The 19,303-nt window shown below is 39.9% G+C and overlaps 1 protein-coding gene across 4 annotated transcripts in view; it reads right to left on the bottom strand.

The window, feature by feature from the left end:
* The window catches only part of kcnab2a (potassium voltage-gated channel subfamily A regulatory beta subunit 2a), a 103,272-nt gene that overhangs the window by 2,739 nt on the left and 81,230 nt on the right, over positions 1-19,303 (bottom strand). For 3 of the 4 annotated variants that reach the window (XM_030728733.1, XM_030728734.1, XM_030728732.1), the window contains 9 exons: positions 15,541-15,585; positions 14,913-14,957; positions 14,585-14,628; positions 14,236-14,322; positions 8,925-9,010; positions 8,639-8,759; positions 8,137-8,231; positions 6,786-6,906; positions 3,368-3,456 (listed from right to left, as the gene is read on the bottom strand). In XM_030728733.1, coding sequence (XP_030584593.1) covers positions 3,368-3,456; positions 6,786-6,906; positions 8,137-8,231; positions 8,639-8,759; positions 8,925-9,010; positions 14,236-14,322; positions 14,585-14,628; positions 14,913-14,957; positions 15,541-15,585 — 733 coding nt within the window. Of the gene's footprint in view, positions 1-3,367; positions 3,457-6,785; positions 8,022-8,136; positions 8,232-8,638; positions 8,760-8,924; positions 9,011-14,235; positions 14,323-14,584; positions 14,629-14,912; positions 14,958-15,540; positions 15,586-19,303 lie in introns of those variants that run through there. The other variant, XM_030728735.1, reaches the window with a different exon arrangement.

Below are 19,303 nucleotides of genomic sequence, written 5' to 3'. Positions count from 1 at the left end.
ATTTGTTGGCTGCACCTCCATGATGTGAGTCTCTTGTTGAACCCAATCCTAAAGGTGCTCTATTGGATTGAGTTCTGGTGACTGTGGAGGCCATTTGAGTACAGTGAACCCATTTTCATGTTAAAGAAACCAGTTTGAGATGATTTAAGCTTTGTGACATGGCATGTTATCCTAATAGGTGCACTGTGGTCAAAGAGGGATGGACATGGTCAGCAACAATACTCAGGAAGCCAATGGCATTTAATGGCATTTAAGTGTGTGAGGAAAATATCCCCTACACCATTGAACACCCCCCCACCCCAGCCGAACCATTGAGACAGGGCAAGACCAATCTATGCTTTCATGTTTTTATGGCATTTTCTGGCCCCATCTTAAGCAGAAATTGAGACTGATAAGACCAGGAAACATTTTTAAGTGGTATGGTATTTTTCCAGTCTTCTACTGTCCAATTTTGGTGAACTCATGCAAATTTGTAGCTTTATTTTCCTGTTGTTACCTGACAGGAGTGGCACCTGGTGTGATCTTTTACCACTGTAGCCAATCTGCTTCAAAGTTCAACATGTGTGTTCAGTGATGCTCTTCTGCATACCTCGGTTGTAACGAGTGATTATTTGACTTACTGTTTCCTTCCTATCACCTCAAAGCACTCTGGCCATTATCCTCTGACATCTGGCATCAATAGGGCATTCTTGTCACTCACTGGATATTTTCTCCTTTTTCAGGCCATTCTCTGACCTTATTGATGGTTGTGTGAGAAAATCCCAACAGTTTCTGAAATATTCAGACTAGCTCGTGTGGCACCAACAACCATGCCACATTCACAGTCACTTAAATCACCTTTCTTCCTCATTCTGATGCTCGGTTTGAACTTCAGTTGGTCACCTTGAATGTGTCTACATGTCTAATTACACTGAATTGCTGCCATGTGATTGGCTGATTAGATAACTGTGTTAAGTTGCGGTACCTAACAAAGTGACTGGTGAGTGTATAGCTTAATTATTATTAGTAATACATTAAAATGCACTGTATATTTTTATACTACTGTGTTATTTAATCTTTAGCTATGTGATATATAACCCCAATTCCAAAAAAGTTGGGATGCTGTGTAAAACACAGCTTGTTTTGAATTTTGATAGCAACAAACGATGGTCTCAAAAAAGTTGAGACTGGGCCATCTTTACCAGGGGGTGTAGCATCCTCTCTTCTTTTAACAACAGTCTGTAAACATCCAGCTGCTGGACTTTTGGAAGAAGATTGTTATCCCATTCTTGTCTGATATATCCTGACTCTGCTTTGGCCTATTTTTGGTTTCATGTTTCCCCAAATATTTTCAACTGGTGAAAGGTCTGCACTGCAGGCAGACCAGTTCAGCACCCAGACTCTCTACTGTGAAGTCATCCTGTTCTAACAGATGCAGTAAGCAGTTTGGCATTGTCTTGCTAAGACATGCAAGGACTTCCTTGAAAAAGATGTCATCTGGGTGGGAGCATACACTGCACTTTACGCTGGGAGCTCCCTCTCCTCTTTAGTTCAAAGGACATGTCGTCCATGTTTCCAGAAACAATTTTGATTCACCTCACCACAGAACAGTCTTCCACTTTGCCTCGTCCATTTTCATAGACCTTCTGGATCATGTTCACATACGGCTTATTCTTTGTATCATAGACCTGCATCTGTGGATGGTACAGTGAACTGTGTTCACAGATAATGATTTCTGGAAGTGTTCCTGAGCCTGTGCAGTGATTTCCGTGACAGAATCATGCCTGTTTTTAATGAAGTGCTACCCACCTGAGGGCCTGAAGATCACAGGCATTCAGTACTGGTTTTTGGCCTTGTCCTTTTGCACAGACATTTCTGCATATTCTCTGATTCTTTCAATGATATAATGTAAGGTAGATGATAAGATATTCAAGGTTTTCACAATTTTAAGTTGAGGAACATTATTCTGAATTTGTTCCAAAATTTGCAGATGTTTTTTTTTTTTTTTTGCAGATTGGTAAACCTCTTCCCATCTTTACTTTAAACTCTGCCTCTCTAACATGCTCTTATATTTATCCAATCATGTTACTGACCTGTTGCCAATTAACCTACATTTAAATATTTGCCAAATGTTCCTCCAGCTGTTTCCATTTAGTACCACTTACTTTACCAGCCTTTTGGTGCCCCTGTCCCAACTTTTTTGAGGCATGTTGCTGCCAGCAAATTCAAAATAAACTAATATTTTCCATTAAACAGTCAAATGTCTCAGTTTAAACATTCATTATATTCTATTGTATATTTTCTATTGTGACTAAAATATGTTTTTTTTTAAATGAGATTTGCAAATCATTGAATTTTTTACATTTACATTTCACACAGCATCCAAACTTTTTTGGAATTAGGGTTGTACGGAAACAGCAGGAATGCAGTATACCTTTTAAATTTGATAACTGAGGAAACTTGACTGAATAATGAACCATTTTTTTTAGCCAAAAGGACTGTATAGATACAAATATATTTTGAAGTACATTACTTTAAGAAAAATGTACATTTGTTCTGCCTTTTTAAAAAAAATTAAAATAGAGATTTTTTTTGTTTGAATTTTTTTGTTTGTTTGAATGTCGAAGTTGGGCATCAAATAATATTTAACAGAAAATCAAGCACAATTACAAAATGTTTGATTACATTATATTGAAATTAAACAGGAACTTTTTCCTCACAGTTTTTTTTTAAATTTCTTTTTAAAGTTGCTCTTCCGACAATGCAGACATTAAATAAAAAGAAAAGAAAATCACATTTTATTGAGACTTCCTGAGAGTAAGCCTTTCGCACCAGAGGCCGTTTCTATTTCAGTGCCTCTGATATAAAATTCTGGCAAAAGGGAAACTGCAGAGCCCTTGGGAAATGTGAGCATAGCATTTCAAACCCGAAATATCAAACGCACTCCGGGAGAAGAGACGTTTAGTGCACGCGCACACACACACACGCACGGTAGCGGACACAAAGCATCAGAATAGAGGAGAGTTGGGATGCTTTTTACTTCGGGCCAGACATAATGTGAGGAGAGGACGTACACCCTCACCGGTCTGAAAACCCCATTAAAGAGTGCATCTTATCAGGAGAGGAGGAAGTGGCTGTGAGCTCATCTCCAATCCCACTGGCAACTGATACTCCTCTGACCTTATTAACTCAGTACAGTAAAGCACCCAGGCGTGCAGCAGCAAACTGCCCAGGAGGCCAAGCCGTGCCCAGGAGAGGAGGCTGCTGTTATGGACTGTAAGGCACAAATATGAGCCCAATGAAGCAGGTCAGGTCGCATTTTCACAAATTAAGCTTCTGATTTGCTTTGCGGCGACACAAGCACGTGTATGCACACAAACACACTCACCTGGATCGCTCCTATGTTCTCCATCAGCTGGTCGGTGTTGGACGCCCCTAAAAGGACAGAGCTCACCCCTTCATTCCGTAGGCACCACGCTGCAGGAGACCAGTAAACAGCGATGACACCCTTACCATGATTAAACACACACATATACACACACACAGGCAACACCCCGGACTCAAACACATGCTGCACAACTCAACACAAACGCTGTCTTCTATTCACATATGACATGACAGTTGTTCTCTCCTGATAAAACACTGCAACATCAGAGCTCATCATGAACCGTACTCGTCACACTAACACTCTACCAGCGATGCATGAAGTGACCCAGTCATTTACACACAATATAAAAATGATTCCTCATTACAGAACTCCTGCCTTCGACATTGATTTAAAAAGTACCCAAATGTGCTGCAGAATGCCTACCTACATTATATCTAATTTTAGTATTATACCTTAGCTCATGCTGTCCTGCAAATTTTTATTTTGCATAGCTCACTGCAGTTAAACTGAATCAACTGGTTTCTTTGGCCCATCATGGTGGAATGATTTTAATTATATATGTTTAAAGTAATGCTGGTTTAATATGGACGAGCACCTTATCAAATACAGTGATGTGAAAAAGAAAGTATATACTCTTTCAATTGTTGTACATGTCAACACATAAAAAAAAAAAAAAAAAAAAATCATCTGGTCCTTACAAGGTTCTAAAATGATTCAAATATAACTTCAAATGAACAACATGACATTACACTGTGTCGTTGTTTAACAAAACTAAACCAAAATGCAGAAGCAGTGTGTAAAAGTACACACTGTGATTCAATAGCTTGTAGAAGCACCTTCAGCAGCAATAACCTGAACAAAGTAATTGTTTTCTGAATGGCTTTATCAGGCTCTCACATCCTTGTGGAGGAATTTTGGCCCACTTTTCTTTTCTTAAGTTTTGCAACATTGCTTCAGTTCATTGACATTTGCAGACATTTGCTTATGCACAGCTCTCTTAAGGTCCCAACAGCATTGAGGTCCACAGCACTGAGGTCAACGAGGATGAGGTCTGGACTTTGACTGGGCCACTGCAGCACTTGATTCTTTTCTTTTTGAAATATTCTCTTGTAGACTTGCTGCTGTGGTTGGGATCATTGTTCTGTTGTATGACCCAATTTCAGCCCAGCTCTGGCTGTCAGACCAACGGCCTCACATCTGATTTTAAAATATTTTGGTATATGCCAGAGTTAATGGTCAAATCAATGACTGCAAGATGCCCAAGTCCTGTAGCTGCAAAATAAACCTAAATCATCACCCGTCCACCACTGTCCTTGACAGTTGATATGAGGTGTTTGTGCTGATCTGTTGTGTTTGAGTTTCTCCAAATGTGGTGCTGTGCATTATGACCATCACAATTATGACATCTCCACTCTGTTCTCATCTGTCCAAAGGACATTGTTCCAAAAGTCTTGTGATTTGTTCAGATACGACTTTGTAAACTTAAGCTGCACTGCCATGTTCTTTTTAGGGGAAGAGGCTTTCTACTGGCAACCCTTCCAAACAAGCCATACTTGTTCAGGCCTTTTCTAATTGTACTGCCATGAACTTTAACATGCTAACTGAGGCCTGTAGAGTCTAACCTGATCTGAGATGTAGCTCCTGTTTTTTTTTTTTTGCAGTTCCTGAGTATTGCACAGTCTGACCTTGGGGTAAATTTGCTGGGACGTCACTCATGAACAATCTTTCTCACTGTAGAATAACTGACTTCAAATTGTTTGGAAATGATCTTATAACCCTTTACAGACTGATGAGCAGCAACAACTGCTTCTTTAAGATCAGTGCTGATCTTGACATTGTGTTACTCATTTGAATGCTCCAGACCACCAAACTGCCAAAATTTCTGCTTTTATAGAGGTGCTCACACTTGGTGATTCCTATGGAAGTGTAAAGATGTACTTCATTTTTCACACACTGCTTCTGCATTTTGGCTTAACTTTTTTTTTTTTTATAATAATAAATAACGACAGAGTAATATTGCATGTGTTGTTGTTCATATGAGGCTGCAATCACCTCATTTTAAGACCTACTAAAGACCAGGTGATTATTTTTTTATTATGTCCTGATAGATAAGACCTAAGAAATTCAAGAGGGTGTGCTTTCTTTTTCACATTACTTCAAGTTCATCCTTTTGTGAAACAGACATAGTGAAGCAGAAGCTTATAGTAAAATAGAAAATCGAATTACTAATGTACAAATTCTTCCAAACTATTTTCAGGTGCAAAGCTTGTGTAAAAGAACTACGTAAATCTCAGAGCTGCACTGTGCCAAGAAGGTGCAGAAAACCTGCCTTTTTGCGATTAAAATTGACACACACAAAAAACCCATCCCTGCTTTGTGTGCTATTATAATTGGGAGCTGCATTATGCAATACAACTGCATGCTCTTGCAATTCAGGAAAATACATTCATAAGCAGATTACAACATAAAGGAACGAAGAATGTTGCTGTAAAAATAGTGGGATTATGATTCTACACAAATCTTCCACCAACATGAGAATATGACCAAAAAAGAAGCTCTTCCTCTGGAGTGATGCAGGTGCAGACCTTCCCTCGGGCCACTGAAATACCCACTGCATCTGTTTACTCTGTTCTCACACTTGCAGCCTGATTCCTGAATTTACCACCTGCTCAAGGAGCCTCAGGATCAAGCCCAAGGCGAGAAGCAGTCTGTCACTATTTTATAGTTTTTATTCAATGCTGGAGTGCCACAGCGATTTAGAGGACTGCATATAAATTTCCTGTGCTGTGTACAGGAGTGCTAAGGATTTATGGTAATTGGGGAAGAGTTGAGGGTGTCCACTAATGGTCCGTGAAACCAAATCTATGACAGTGTATTACTGTGTGGGTGAAAAATCTGCTGTGATCTGTGCTGATATAGGAGACTGCCTGCGAGATTTATTTGCTGCGTCCCTTTCGTCTGCCACTTTAACAGCCCTTACGGGACTCTGCATCTTTGGGGTTTGCACATTTCCTGCCCGATAGTGAATCGCCCACTGGATTTATGTCTGGGATGCTGTCTTAATGCTGATACTGGAAACCCATGTAAGCAACAGGAAAAACTGGAGATCTGCAATTACTGTGTCAGATCCATGCTTAGAGGATATACTATGTATTCCTGCTCCTTTAAGACAGACCATTTACCTTTTTAATTGTTTTATTTCTGAATGTTTCTCCCTGTTTTCTTATTTTTGTTTTTCCTCATACATGTACTTTTTTAACTGTAGCATTTACAACGCAGACAGATATGTGACAAAACAACACTCCAAGGATCAAACCAGACAGCTGCGAAAGCGGTGCTGACCCCGGCCCGTCCGAGGCAGAGGGACGGACAGACAGACAGACAGAAAGAGAGAGAGCGGCAGAGTGTATCTGCGTACCGATGGCGAGTTGGGGCAGAGTGCAGCCCAGCCGCTCCGCGATTGCCTGCAGCTCTTTCAACTTCGCCTGCTGACGCCGGCCCTCCTCGCTTAAGATCTTGTCCTTCAACCACTGGTAGCCCTGTCGAAAACACAGCACACCTGCTCAAAAACACAGCCCTGCTCACACCGCTGCACTGCAGCTCCTGTGTCACCAGGGCCTGTTTTTAAACACGTGACTCTGTCTCCTGCTGTCTACACTTGAGCCATGTAAACACAGCTCAGCCTACCTTTTAAAAAAATATTCAGTTCATTTTAGCAAATTTATAAACATTAAAAAAAATTTATCATATAAAAAGACTAGTACTGAAATGAAAGTACCAAGTTTTGCCCAGCTGAGTCATATAGTAGCTTTGCTATCTAGCTGGTAGATCTATTAATACAAAGGATACGATTAGTATCACAAGGATCCAAAACACCACAAACATCCACAGGCAACACTGAGCCGAACGAGAAGCAGCACATTCCACAAAGGTCACCAAAGGTACTGCACAACACCAAGATGGAGAGCTTGCTTCATGAACCAGTAGAGCTCAAACCAACAATCACTGACACACAATCCACAGAAACACAACATGCCACTCCACCACAGAGGGACAGAACATGGCACTAAGTCAGGTGTTAGCTTATGTGCTGAGCTGTCTTGGATCTCTTATTTTTAAATACTGAATGCTAAAATGTATTTTGGCATCACGACATGACATAATGGAAAGTGAGGGCTGCTGAGTTTCTCTGTCACTTTAAGCAGAAATATTCCACTGAATGTTTACTGGATTTAATCCATAAAGCTGCTTCTCCTCATGACAATGCTCAGTTAAAACGGACATTTTGTTTTCTTATTCTTACTGGAAAATGAGTCTGTTAAAAAATATTAAAAAAAAAAAACTCACGAGCCACTTGAAACATTGCACTGAATCCTGATTCATCTACCAGTTTAATAATAAAATTTCAGTAATGCTGAACGTGTTCGCATCTGTAGTGTCAAATTAAAATTCATGACTTAGTATGGACATAAGCTGCACTATTGTTGTGCGTGCGTATGTGTTTTGTGCTCATCTGCATGGACTAAAATGCATTAAGCTGACACCAGCAGACAAACAGTGAGTAACAGCACTCCTTGTGAAGTGGTGCGCAGTGCATGGCATTGGCATGGCATTGAAAACACACGGGTTTACAGTATGTGGTGAGTTACAGAACCTGAAAGACACAAACACACACAATAAACAACCAGTAGTGAAACACAGCACAATGACAGTGGCACAGATGATCAGAGTGGGTTAAAGAACAAAAACAATGAGCGAGGCTTGTCTACCTTCAGGGAGGCCCGAGAGTAGGGAGGGACCCTGCCGTCGTATTTCCCTGAGATGATCCCACAAGCCAGAGGAGACCACGTCATGGCGCCCACACCTGAGAGGAGAAACATGATCACCATTGAACAGTTTTTAATCAGCTATCAATGGTTTTTAATATGGGCTGACTTGGTGATGGCTAATTCTCAAATTCTCTTCATTAGCTGCAGACTGTTGAGTTTAAGTTCCATCACAACATAAACGAGACTCCAACCAGCTACAGTCTGAATTACAGAGATCTCCAATACTCCAGCAACCGAGAGGCGCGTACTCTTGTTTGTTATATTTTTGGATGGTTCCTTTCTTTACATCAGAGCTGAGATCCCACACCTGGCTTAAATTTAATCTTTTGTGCCCCACATGTCAAAAATCTGTCTAGGTCTGTGGGTTTGTGTAAAAAATAAATTCTGTAATGCTTGTATGGATCAATTTTCCACCTGGAGGCCCGAACGCATCACTGCTCACCTATCTTATGGAACAGCTCAGGTAGCTGCACCTCCACCTTCTCTCTCTGGAACATGTGGTACTCAGCCTGCTCACAGATGGGTGGAATCTGGTTGAACTGTCGTGCCACCGAGTACGCTTCCTAAAGGAAAGCATGCACACAGTTATATAATACAGCAAAATAGTATGTAAACATTTTGCATTGAGAACAGTGCTTAAGATGAAGAACAGAAATAGCAGATGAGGTGAGGTTTGATATAAGTGCAACCTTTGTGATTGAAGAAATGTATTTTGAACTGAGTCTCACCATTATTTCCATCGGGCTCCAGCGGGACGTTCCCCAGTACATGGCCATGCCTTGGTTTATCACGTGGGTCATTGCTCGAACTGTTTCTGCAAGTTACACAACAAACACAAAAGTTAAGGTGGTGCTAGTATGCTTTCCCATGTTTTCTGTCATATATATATATATATATATATATATATATATATATATATATATATATATATATATATATATATATATATATATAAACAGTTACAATGATAGATGCAGGTTTTTCTATTCTTAGATCTATATAATGTCAAATAGAAGGGAAATCCCTAATATATTTATGTCAGTCAGATGTGAGCACAGAAGCCCCACCCATCCATCAAACCTTAGGATTAGAAGGAGCAGCCAATCAGAATAAAGGTGGATCAAAGGGATCGGGGTCTTAAAGGGAGAGGTGCTAAAATGGCTTGTTGTAAAGGGCCACATCAGGGTAGTGTAAGATAAATAAGGTTTGTTTTAACATGTGAATCATACAAAGCCACTCTAGTGGAATCCAAGAATAAAAACATCCGTCCCCTTTATGAAAAAAAAAAACAGCACACTATACGGCAAACAATGTCCTGGTACTCTAATTTATGTGCCTCTGCTTATTCTTCTTCTCCTAAAAGAAGCACTCGTTATCATTTGCAATCCAAATGGCCTTGGCCATTCAGGACAGAAGTGGAAAAGCTGATTATGTTAATCAGAATGGAGCATGATTCATTCTGATTGGGATGACATCTATTCATAACAAGGCACTTGAATGACATTAATGTTAAAAAAAATTCCAAGAATCTGTCAATTTTCATCTGCAATGGGCTGCAGAAAGGGAATTCAGTGAAATAAATGAGACGACAGTCGTATTTGCAACAGTTCAGATCTTTAACAATCCCTCTTCAGTGGTTTGATGAAGTGGACTACAGCTTATGTATTTTAAGTACAGACGATAAATGTGATGACCAGATGCTGCAGAGAGAAAAATCTCATGTTACTGTGTCAACACATCACTGTATTTGATTCGAAGTCCTCAGGTAGGGATTTATTTTATATAGCACACATGTTTACATGTATGATAAGAGAAGGCCTCCATGGATAGGACTTGTCTGTCCAGCACATCTCACAGATGCTTGGTTGGATTGAGCTCTGTGGAATTTGGAGGCCAAGTCAACATCGCACACTCGATGTTGTGCTCCTCAAACCATTACTGAACCATTTTTGATTTTGTGGCAGTGTGCATTATCCTGCTGAAAGAGGCCAAAGCCATCAGGGAATACCGTTTCCCTGAAAGGGTTTACATGGTCTGCAGCAATGCTTAGGCAGGTGGTACGCATCAAAGTAACATCCACATGGATGGCAGGACCCAAGGTTTCCCAGCAGAACATTGCCCAAAGCATCACACTGCCTCCGCTGGCTTGCCGTCTTCCCACAGTGCATCCTGTTTCGTGTGTTTCCCGAGCATGTGACTCACACACACCTGGCCATCCTCATGATGTAAAAGAAAACGATCAACCCTGGCCTGTTTCTGATGCCCATTGTTGGCGCTTTCGGTGGTAGACAGGTCGGCATGGGCAGCTTGGACCACTTTTGATAGATGCTGGCCACTGCAGACTGGGAATACCCCACAAGAGCTGCAGTTTTGGAGATAGCCAATTTGGCCCTTGTCAAACTCGCTTGCCTATTTTTCCTGCTTCTAACACCTCAACTTTGATGACAAAATGTTCATTTGCTTCCCTAATATGTCCCTCTCACTAACAGGTGCCATGATGAAGTGTGCCATTAATCACTTTTATCCACTTTATCAGTCAGTGGTCATAATGTTATGCTTGATTAGTGTATGAGCCAATCAGATTATTGCATTGGCACTGTGGAGATTTACAACAGTTTAACCTAATATGCATGTCTTTGGACTGTGGGAGGAAGTCGGAGTGCCAGGAGAGAACCCACACAGGCACAGCCCAGATTTGAACCAGGCATGTTCTTGCTGGGAGTGTTAACTACTCTACCATCGTGCCAACCCCGATAATGGCACTGAGCCATTAAAGAAGCCGTAATGTGTCATTTTTTTGTGTGCATAGTAGAAGTTTAAGGTGAAGGAGAAAAAAACCCCTTTAAACCTCATTCTGGGCAAAGTCAAGAAAACTTTAAAGCAGTTTGATTTGAGTGGTTGTTTTATACAAGCAGTTTTTTTATGCACCATTGAGAACTGAAAGTAAAGTTATGGCTCTCCTCTCACAATAGACAATATAAAAGATGTAGCTTCTAGGTCTAAAGGTGGAGCCAACGCCGAAGTACTTTAAACCTGGATTTTTTTTCTAATGGCCATCAGGGGTCGATAGCTGTGGTTACAAAAATACTTCGGGCCCTGTAGAAGTCTATGGAGAAACAGCTCTCTGATCTGACCTCTGTAAACACTTTCCTGATGAGTTTATGGGCTCAATCCAGGATTATCCAGGGTATGCTTGTATGCTAACAACTTGTGATTGACAAGTCGTTAGCCGATCAGTATGCATTTTCACAGTCAGACTCACCCCTCTTGTCACAACCAATTTTAAAACACCAAGACAGCAACAGCAAAAAATGAGACTTAAGAATCCAGTGGGTGACATCACGGTAGCTATACTGAGTTGTTAAAAGACTAACAGGGTGCAACTATTCCTTGCTAGAAGAATAAACAATACTGAATGAATAATAAATAAGCAATAAAAAGTGAGATATGAAAAATGCATTCATATTTACACTGATTAAAACAAAAAGCAATTAGGACTTCGAAGTGTCAGTACTCCAATTCGGAATAACATCGAGATAGAACCAGGAGACCTGCAGTAAGAAGCTGGAAGCTGTTATTTGAGAGGGGAAGTGTTTTTCCTTGTATTTTTATATACTGACTGATGCTACACAGGCAGGTGAGTGGTAAACTATCTATTATTGTTTATCAATGGTATTTGTACTTGTGTATTGATACAGTAGATAATGCCACTGGTACACTAGAGATTTGTGTCTCTCCTGTTGGAGAGAGGTTGGTTTTTTTTTTTTGTTAAAGTGACCGGTATGGCTTGGTCATGTTTCAGTGGCAGTTCTGATGAAAGATGCTTATCCTGAATGATGTGCAGAACCAGGCAGCATGACGATAGTCATCTGTTGCGTTTCATGTGTACTATGTGTAACGTGTGTGAGGAATTAAATCTTACAGCTCTAACTCACCATGTGTGCGCTAGGGTTTAATCCCGGGATCCGGGATTCCCGGGAAATGCGATCAGAACCATTTCCCGTTTCCCGGGAAACGTCAGACGGGAAACCGGGAAAAAAGTCGCGCGCGTTGATTTGACTTTCAGAAAGAAAAGAAAGCTTCAGAAAGTTAAATTTCAGGAAATATTGAGAGAAGGGTTTGTTTAATGCGAAAAGCATTACTCTTCATTTCAGGCACGTTCAGCCTCCGTTTAAGGCTTCAGCTTCATCTCAAGCGTTTTAATAGAGGTATTACACAGTTGTGCTTTTTTCCTCTTTAATTTGTTGAAATCGTAGGCAATGTGTTTACCCTAAGGTATTTTGTATTATATAATTTTATATTATTATATATTGTTATATTGCATTATATAGCCTATAAAATATGCCTGCCCTGAACAATAAAGAAATATCTGTTTAACTTCGAGTGTTTCTTTTCCTCGTTTGCAGCCGCTTACTAACAATCATGAATTAGGATACGGGCCTAATGTGTGAAGAAATTATCATGAAATAGATTGCTTTAACATATTTCGCTTTTAAAATGGAGTTGAGTAAAATGTATATTTTTTAGGCTATAATGATTGGCCAGTTTTTCAATAGACGATTCACAGCGAACCTACATTAACCCTCAGACACGGTGTTATAAATTTGCTGTTGCCAGAATGGCAATGACCAAGTCGTGGTGCATTACTCAAGGCCCTGTGTTATGCCATATTATAGTGTAGTACGGTAGTTTACTTTTCAATGACTATTACAGCGTTCCACTGGTGGAGATATAGCGCAACAGATGTCGCCACGACAGCGTGGCTGAGCCTTTATCAATGCTGTGGAGATGAACCGTATTGTTTTGCACCAGCAGTTGTAAAATATCTTGGTATAATTTAATGTACAATGGAGGAATATTCGAATTATATTTGTTAAGGGAGTGTTGAGGAACGATACAACACCGCATAGCTCGAGCACTCAAATGCCGAGATGTAGGTTTTATTGCGTTAATCAAGCCGACGTTGCCCCCTACTGGGCATAATAGGACATAGCTGGAAAGCTACCTCTACAATATCACAATAGGTTAAGGCCGACACAGGCTACAGAAGGCCTAATTAAAATAAATAAATAAATAAACTTTTTCCCGGGAATCCCGGGAAATGGCTCGTCATTTCCCGGGATTTGATTCATGTCATTTTCGGGAAAAATATTAAACCCTAGTGTGCGCTGCTGAACAATATCTTATATTACCTGACTGTAATTTCCGTAACTGGTAATTTGTTTTGCTCCACTGCAGAGCAAAATATCAAATATGTTAGATAGCAATCAAGACATCCCAGACAGGAGAAGGAACACAGGAGTATAATAAAACAGGACTCTATCATCCATCAATAATCCATCCCACTGATGCACTGTTTCTAACAAAAAGTCTAACAGACCAACCCTCCCATCTTGGGAGTGTGTGCTTGTCTTAGGGGGTTTACTCTGTTTATTCTGACAGAGCAGCAGTTCACTTCCTCTTCACCCTGTTTACCCCTTCAGCTACAACCAGAATAAAATATACCAGATGGCTAAACCACTGTAGATTTAAAGACGCACAGTCAGAGCTGCCCATTTGAACTGAGTGCAATCTCTAAAGAGCAGATGGGCATAAAAATTGCCTCGACTTTTACATCAAACAATACCAGCTACTTCTGCTTAACAAGATACTAAAGTATTCTGTAAAAGCCAGACTGGGTGAAGTATCAAACTTAAGGCAGAAAATCGGACTCCGACTGGACTATAACCCAAAGAGGAACTCTGACATGGGAGCAGATGGATACTGTGTGACCAGCTGAGCCCACACACAGTTAGCACTCTGCCATTTAAAGGTCTTCAGCATCGGTATCCATCCTCATTCTGACTGCGGAGGTGGAGGCACCAGGACAACATGTAGCATTTAAAAATAGATGTTTCAGTTACAAGAGGTTTGTATATCCGAATCTTCACGTTGCAGTAGTCATAGAGACAGAAAAGAGGCGTTTTCTTTAAGCACAATATGACAAAAAGTGATAAAAGGGTGATAAATAGAAAAAGGTAGAGACAACAGTTTCGTTACCTTCCATTGGTGTATTAGGGTCCGGTCGATTCGCGAAAACCACATCTACGTAGTCTAATTGCAGTCTTTCTAGAGAGGCTTTTAAACCTGGAAAATAGGAAACAGTTATGCAGCAATAGTGCTGCGACTGCAAATATCAAAGTGTATAGAAAATTACTGCAGAGGATTATCAAACTGAGTACTTTAAATAGGTTACTGACTGTACCCAAAACTTTTTCCAATAACTCCAGGGAGGCGTCAGTTATTAAAATTCAACTTTGATTCCCTTGACCCAAAGCAATTAATTAGGAAGCATTCTGTTGCTTAAGTGTCAGCATTTAATCCAATAATACACAGCACTGCTACTTACCTTCTATAATGTGTTTTCGGGATAAACCTCTTTCAGTCTCTGCTCTATATAAATACAAAAACAAAAGAAGTGAGACAGTGCACTACAAATCTTTTTTTTTTGTGTGTGTGACTGGGCCAGCTCCTGGACGGTAACATATCATCATCTTATCCATTATGAAATATGAGATGTTTCCAGCTTTATTGAAAGTAACTGACAACAGATCAGTCTGGATGACATATGATCCCATTACCAGGAGCATCAGCATCAAACAAGTCCAAAAAAAATAAATAACACGAGAGGATAGCTTTTCATTTGGGCAAACAGCCGAATTAAAAACAAAACTTACTTTCCACCCCAGAAGATCTTTGTTGTTATCACCAGACTTGAACGTCTGGGGGAAAGAAAAAAAAAAAAAGAGTAAGAAAGCCCACATCTGTTACAACATCTGCCAAACAAACATGGTGAATTAGAGCAAAAATGCACTGGAGTTGGTTATGCACATGTAGAAGCTGTAACAATAAAAAAAAAAAAAAAAGCTTGGGTCACATCTTTAGATCATTCATGCATTTCTACCTTATTCTATCAACATCACTCTCACACACATCCTACAACAAGTATGACTGTGCCAGAACTCAAACAATGCCAGTGAATGAGTGCTCTGAGCACATAACCTGATCTGACATAACCTGAGCCATACAAATACCCATCCAGGACAGACAAAGTAGAAGACGAGGCACTAGAAGTTCATCCATTATTCATAATCTTTGAGGAGGGACACAGGAGTGTGGGCATGGCATGGCTGCCCACATTAATCTTTCATCTCCCCAACTTACTGTTCTGGTTCACAACACACAAGCCTCCCAATATGTGCAGGGGAATGAGATGATACAAGATTAGGCTGGCCGGCCAGGAAGGAAATTTTAAAAAAGAAGAACAAAATACCACATGCAATTAAAGTGTGCCTCATAACATACCTCCATCCTTTCTTCTTTATGATGTTTCCGAGCACCACCTCTGCCCTGCAAAAACAGACGGAGAGAGGAAAGATCTTGAAATGATATGAGCATTTACACCTGACTGTCTCAGGATTAAATTGTTAAAGAAAGCAATCAAATTCTGAGCGTTTACTGTAAAAAGGAAGTTTTCATAAGAGAAAGCACCTGTTTAGGACTGGTGGGTGTGAACTAGCTGCCAGGTCAGAGCCCGATCCCAGCTGTGCTGTCGAGCCACTGCTATGTCACTCATTAGCAGCCACAGGGGTGCTAATGAGTGACATTATGTTCAACATGGGGCTCATTAGGGCTGGGCAGAAACCTGTCAGCGGGGTGTCTTTCCAGCTCCCTCACTCTGACAAATAATGAGACACCAACTTGGGACACAGTTTCATATAAAATCCAATTGGATGTAGAAGTAGAAAAAAGCACCGTGCCAACTACAATTTGTTTAGCTGTGCTGATGAGTGCAGCTCGCAGCTCTAATTGACGCAGTTTTCAAATATTATGGCAAGTATCAAATTTGTGCACAAGTGCATCGACCACAATTTACCCACAGCACATTCTAGCTCCTGCTGGTGAGAAACTCTGAAGAGTTTTAGTAATGTGCAAAAGTTTTAGGCACTTTAAATGTTTTAGATTTATATTCATCGTACACTAGATTAATCATTCACACATGCCCACAGAAAAACAAGCCTGAAAATGGTAAATTCTTGATCTAAATATTTCAACATGAGATTACATGGCAGAAAATGCTAAGCTAGCCTAAATTTTCAGACAAGGACAGCTGATACCAAGGAGAATGGCATGATGGCATTTGTCTCAAACCAAAGGATAAGGAATCTTTTTTAAAGAATCCTTTTCTATTGGTGCCTGAGACCATTTCCACAGGAAGCAATACAGTAAGCACAAAATGCTTACACCAAATTAAGAAACCATTATGCATGTAAATAATTATTGCTTAAATATTTCTACATGAAAAATGCCTGGGGAAAATACTAAAAACCTTTGTAAAACTGGACTTGATTTTAATTTTTGTTTGAGCGTTCCCAAATAATAGCAACGAGATTTGAGTACAAAGTCAACATGAGCAGTTGTCGTGTTTGTCCATTACTGTTAAGCTTCTGAAAAAGGCGAACAATGTCTGTATAAAAATGGCTGTAATTCCTAAATACTGAATGTACTACACTTTGTTAAATCCCTTGAATTACAGCTGAGAGTCTGCACTTCAATTACATATATATCACTTACATTAGCACATACATGTTTATTAGAATTATATTGATACACTGCATCAAAAATCCAGCACTGGCTGGAATATAATGGATACACAAGGTTTTATCATGTATCACAACTCACTAAAAAGTCAGAGTAAATGCACATAGTAAACACCCTTTTCTTACTTTCCCCTGACAGGGTTTCTTTGTGGTTCTTGTTTTGCTGTTTGCTGTATCCTAATATCAGACAGCTATGACCAGTCCTGTTCATGTATACCATTTTTTTATGTCAGTACTAGTTCTTGGAGTTGCTTCTATATGAATGTATGCAATGTAAAGTTAATCAAAAAGCACAAAAAAGCAAGGATGCATGAAAGATTTTACTTTAATATGTAGGGGCTACTGTGATAAAACAATTTTTTTCTCCTTTATGTGTTTTTATTTAAATATTAAATCCTGCATAACACCCTTTTTGTTTGATACTTATTAAAAGATAAATTAAATGTTCACCCTCCCCACTTGTGTGTTTGTGCCTCTGTACATTCTGCGGATCCAAACAGCAGCTGTCCTAGTACAGTAGAGACTGCACCATTACTCCGAGTGGTTTCAGCCCCTGCCAGCTGGACGCACATCTTTTTTTAAACAACGAGTAATGAACACTCCCCTGAGAGCAATGATGTACGTGTGTGCGGATGTGTGTGGATATGTGTGTGCTTCTCTGGCAAACACCCACACGGTGCTCTGAGTGTTGCCCCTTTGAAATGTGAGTAATCTGAGTGACCAAACATAAGGTTCACTGAGCCTCAAGCAGGTTGACTTTCTTCATCCACCCATTAATTAAGGCTTTGCTTTATTTCAATGCTGAGTTGCTTTTTGACTTAGGGCAGAAGCAATCATGTCATACTGCACTACCCATGGTTTCTTTATATTTTATTATTTTCATATTTCTCAGTGCTTATGCCATGTTTCCTATATCATAATTTAGTATTCATCTCCAGGAAAATGTCTCTGAGCCTGACAGAAAACAAAGAAAAGAATTCGGTTCAAACGCTTTCATGCCATGTGTGTTTGCTGATAACAGCAGCTACATGGGATAAGCACAACATATTTATTTAAGCAATTAGACATTTATTTATAATTCTCAGAAACAGTAGCCTGTTTATTTGGATGGATACGCTAGTTAAGCTTTACAATCAATATTGGAACATTATGTATTCAATGTTTTGTTTCATGACCATTTTTGTTTAGGGCTAAACCACAACAAACAGCTTACAAATCTCATTTATTTATCTGTCCACGCTCACAACACAGAATCAACATCGCAGCAGCTGACTGCGCAGCCACCAATTCTACCACTTCACGTCCTCTAAGTCCGACTGATAAAAGAATCCTAAGCCACAACCGAGGACTTCACATGAAAGCTTTTTCCATTATGACGTGCAAACTGTGTGATTTGTTCGACTCCAGCTTGTGTGTTTGTGTGTAATATAAGCTCCTTGGTGCTGCTTTGCAGGGGAAGCTGTCAGGATTAACACCTGTGCAACACATTTCGAGCTGTGTGACGTGCTGTCACAAACACTTGCGCGTGCCAGACTTGTCCTTTCTCTTCAGGTGTAGTTCTGGTTTATGGTAGCACGATGATCAAAGACAGAGTTGGTTTTACTTCTGTGTCAAAGATCAACCTTGTGCTTGTTTTTCTGGCACTAAAATAAATCAACAAGACTGCTGAAAACTCCCCAAAACAATAAAACCGTGGTGTGGTGACGTGCATCAGACCACAGCTGCTGAGGCATTGGATGTGAAATGAGAGCAACCACTGAGACCTACAGCTCGTTTCTCCTCTTTTGTTATCTTTTGTTTTCCCTGTTTGAGACACAGGGACTCTGATGCATCTCCCCAAACATAATGGAAAAAAATAGAATATTCTCAGGAGGATTTAAAAAGGAGACTTACTGCTGTTAATAAGAGACACTATTTGCAAAGGATAATCCCTTAGATTATTTCACAGCACCCAAGTTACTACAAAGCCAGACTAATCCATACTGGAATTTAAACATCCACTAGATCCAGCAATAAGGCAACACGCTTTCTGAGGTTAAAGTATCATCTCTGTCTGCCCTCTAAATTTATGCCATGACTATCTAAACCCTCGCAAATGGCACTGTGATCATTATGTAAAGGAGACAGACGTTAATTTCTTCTCCTCCTTTAATAATAGGCAAGAAAATGAGGAGTTGATTCCTCGAGATAAACATACCATGGAGCTTATTCAGAGGCTGAATGATATTAAACTGTTGTTCGAGAAGAGGGTAAAATGGGAAGATTTAACCTTAATCAATTGAATCTAGAAATGCCTACTTGGGTAACAGAATTTCTTAACCTCTGTACCCCAAAATTGTTATCAAAACTATATAAATTATTAATAAAAACTGATGATTCAGTTTCCCTCCCAATTACAAAATGGGAGCGTGATCTTTCTGTCAACCTGGATCAAAATTTATGGACAGAAATATGTTTAAATATCTTCA

This window comes from Archocentrus centrarchus, chromosome 5 (genome assembly GCF_007364275.1).
Source record: "Archocentrus centrarchus isolate MPI-CPG fArcCen1 chromosome 5, fArcCen1, whole genome shotgun sequence".
Taxonomy (NCBI): Eukaryota; Metazoa; Chordata; class Actinopteri; order Cichliformes; family Cichlidae; genus Archocentrus; species Archocentrus centrarchus.
Note: the sequence above shows the minus strand (reverse complement) of the source record. Positions and strands in the feature narration are given on the sequence as shown.